The 3,068-nt window shown below is 49.9% G+C and overlaps 1 protein-coding gene across 1 annotated transcript; it reads left to right on the top strand.

Annotated features, from left to right (window-relative positions):
- Nucleotides 1–2,014: 2,014 nt before the first annotated feature.
- Nucleotides 2,015–2,802, top strand: LOC125534344 (protein DCL homolog, chloroplastic-like). The gene has a single exon (XM_048697597.1). It carries the CDS (start codon nucleotides 2,118–2,120, stop codon nucleotides 2,649–2,651), a length of 534 nt encoding a protein of 177 aa, XP_048553554.1. The 5' UTR covers nucleotides 2,015–2,117; the 3' UTR covers nucleotides 2,652–2,802.
- The last annotated feature ends 266 nt before the right edge of the window (nucleotides 2,803–3,068 follow it).

The raw sequence follows: 3,068 nt of genomic DNA, 5'->3' as shown, positions 1-3,068 counted from the left end.
AGTATGAAAAAGCATAAACATAAAGCAAAAAACAAGAACAGAAAAAAAGAAAAAGAAAAGGTCGCGGCCTCCCACGCGGGTGGACCGGCCCATCTGGGCTCCCCCCGACGCGAGCCTTGCCCCTGTGCTCGCTTAATGCGAGACATAGGGGCGCCCTTTGGTTGGACCGTGTCGAGCCCAGTAGTTCCTTTAGTCGGGCTCATTTTGGGCCTTGATCCGGGGCTTGGGCTTGTCGACTGACCTTTGGGATGATTTTTTGAACTGCTTCTCCAAAATCACTAGAAGCTCTTCAACCTAGCGTTGCTTGCTAAGCAGGCATGGCACATTCTACAATATCCTGACACTCTTTGTCCCATGAAGCTGAAAGCTATTTATTTCCCCGCTGGTAATATTTTGTCAGTAGAAGTTGGGAACCATCCTTCACAGATATGGTGAGCAATAATTGAAGGAAGAGATGTACTACGCCAAGGCTTGATCCGAAGAGTTGGGGACGGTTCTTCAATCAATATTTGGTCGGACAACTGGATCCCTAGAGATGAAAACATGAGACCGATTGTGTGCCTCGCGGCGGTCCGCGCCACCTTGGTTAGTGAGCTCATAAATCATGTTGAGGCCTCGTGGAATAGGGAGGTATTACAACAAACTTTTCTCCCCGCCAATGTGGATGCAATCTTGAGCATACCACTTTGTACAAGAAATAATGAGGATTTCTGGGCATGGGATTTCGAGAAGAATGGTTTGTTCACAGTGAGGCGGGTGTACCACATGCTCACCCACACACAGCGCCGGCAGGAGGCTTGGCTCGATGGGTGTGCGAGCTCCTCCAATTCTGGAGCCGAGGAGAATGAATGGAAGCAGCTCTGGCAGGTGGATGTCCCAGGAAAGCTACGCAATTTTTTGTGGAGACTGGCAACGCATTCTATTCCGACTAAAGACGTCTGGCATCATCGACATATTTCATGATCTGATAGTTGCCAGTTGTGTGGAGCGACAGACTCATGGCGTCATTCCCTACTCGAGTGCACAGCGTCGAGGTGTGTCTGTGCTTTTGTTGATAGCGACTTAGCTGAGCACTTAATTGCTACGACGGGCCCAAGCGCAAAACATTGGCTCTTTGGGATGATGGATACTTCATCACATGAAAAGTTTGTCACCCTCACGGTGACTCTCTGGGCTATATGGACAGCAAGGCGGAAGGCCATCCATGAGTCTATTTTCCAAAGTCCTCTGGCCACACATATATTCATTCAACGCTTCATTGCTGAATTGGAGAGCATCAAGAATGCCCCTAGACCGATGAGACCTACTCCCTTTGCAAATGTTTGGCTGCACTAGGTTTGGACGCCTCCTTCAGCAGGGATGTTTAAGAACAATGTGGACGGAGGGCTCTCCCGAGATGGCTTCATGGGCACACCCTCTGCTGTATGCCGTGATGACAAGGGCCTTCTCTTAGGGTCCTCGGCGATGGTTTTTCCAGGCATTAATAACCCAGTCTGTCTTGAAACACTAGCATGTAGAGAAGCGCAAGCACTTGCACAAGATCTGAATCTAGGAAGAATCATCATCTCATGTAATAGTGGAGTGTTGTCATTTGTCAATGATATAAAGCATGTCTCACAAGGGAAGAATAGTTCAAGAGATCAATGCGAATCAGCAACTTTTTGAAGCATGTGATATCATCTTCGAAGATAGGACACAAACAAAGAAGCTCATAGCTTGGTTAAATTTTTGGTTTCTCTTAACCAGGGTCACCTTTTGTGGCTGGGCTATCCACGTTACCCTTTTTGTATTCATTTGAACTTTCAATTAATCAATAAAGTGTCCTTCACCCCTAAAAAAAACTAGAAGCACCCACGTGTAGGGCCCCCCTCCAAAAAAACACGTGTAGGGCGGTGTGTATATGGACGGTTTTTTTAAATTCGTTTTGAAATTCATCATGCACGGGACATGGCCCGTCCCCGTCGTCGAACAAAGCGACAATCCCGTCTGCCGTCTTCTGTGCCCCCTCCGTCCCCTCCGCTGTGCGGCCACAAGGATAAGTTTCTTCCTCGAATAGCTACCACCTACCAGTCACTCCCCCACGCACCCATCCACTCACAGCACCAAAAAGGGTCGGCATGGCTCTGGCCGCCGTCGCCGTACCGTTCCTCCTCCACGCCCGCCTGGGACCGCGCTTCGTGCCGGCGCTGTCCCCCCGCCGCCTGCTGTCCTGCTCCACAACCGCCTATGAGCCCCCTCACTCCGCGCGGCCGCCGGCGTCGAAGCAGGCCGAGCCCGTGTCCCAGGTGCCGTGGAGGGCCGCGGAGGCCGAGATCCTCAGCGACGTCGAACCCATCGTGCAGCTCATCAAGGACATCCTCCATTCGGACAGATACGCAGACGGCGAATGCCTTGGTCCCGCCGACGAAATCGTCGTTGCGGAAAAGATCCTTGCCTACCATCCACGCGCTGAAGATAAGATTGGCTGTGGGCTTGACGGTATCATGGTCGATAGGCACCCGCAGTTCAGGAAGTCGAGATGCCTCTTCGTAGTTCGCACGGACGGCGTCTGGATCGATTTCTCGTACCAGAAGTGCCTCCGTGAGTACATCCGGAGAAAGTATCCATCGCATGGGGAGCGATTTATACGAGAACATTTCAAGCGAACCTGAAGGCTAGTTTAGCTGATCCTTTAGTAATGCAAAAAATGTTGTATGTTTTGAAATCCCTTGTCTATATTATTGAGCAAATTAGCTTATGTTTGTTTGTTTCAAAACAAAAGAAGAAGAAGGGTAGGCATCATTGGTGATCTAGTTTGGTTTAGTCCTCTGTTTGTCTTGGGTTTATGCAGGCGTTTATGACTGGCCGGAAGTCCCCGAGCATGTCGTGCCCAGTAGTGCTTCAGTCGGGTTCACTTTGGGCCTTGGTCCAGACCTGGGCTACTTTCTTTTTCGACTGGCGTATGGGATGATTTATTATTGATGAAAAATACGGAGGCCGCTGAATACTGTGATGCCTCTGGTTCAGAGGATGAGTTTCAACAAGTCATCCATCCACTTTACAAAGGATTGTCCGTGCGTTCTTATGGA

This window comes from Triticum urartu, chromosome 2, assembly GCF_003073215.2.
Source record: "Triticum urartu cultivar G1812 chromosome 2, Tu2.1, whole genome shotgun sequence".
NCBI lineage: Eukaryota > Viridiplantae > Streptophyta > Magnoliopsida > Poales > Poaceae > Triticum > Triticum urartu.
This window is presented reverse-complemented; position numbering and strand designations above follow the sequence as displayed.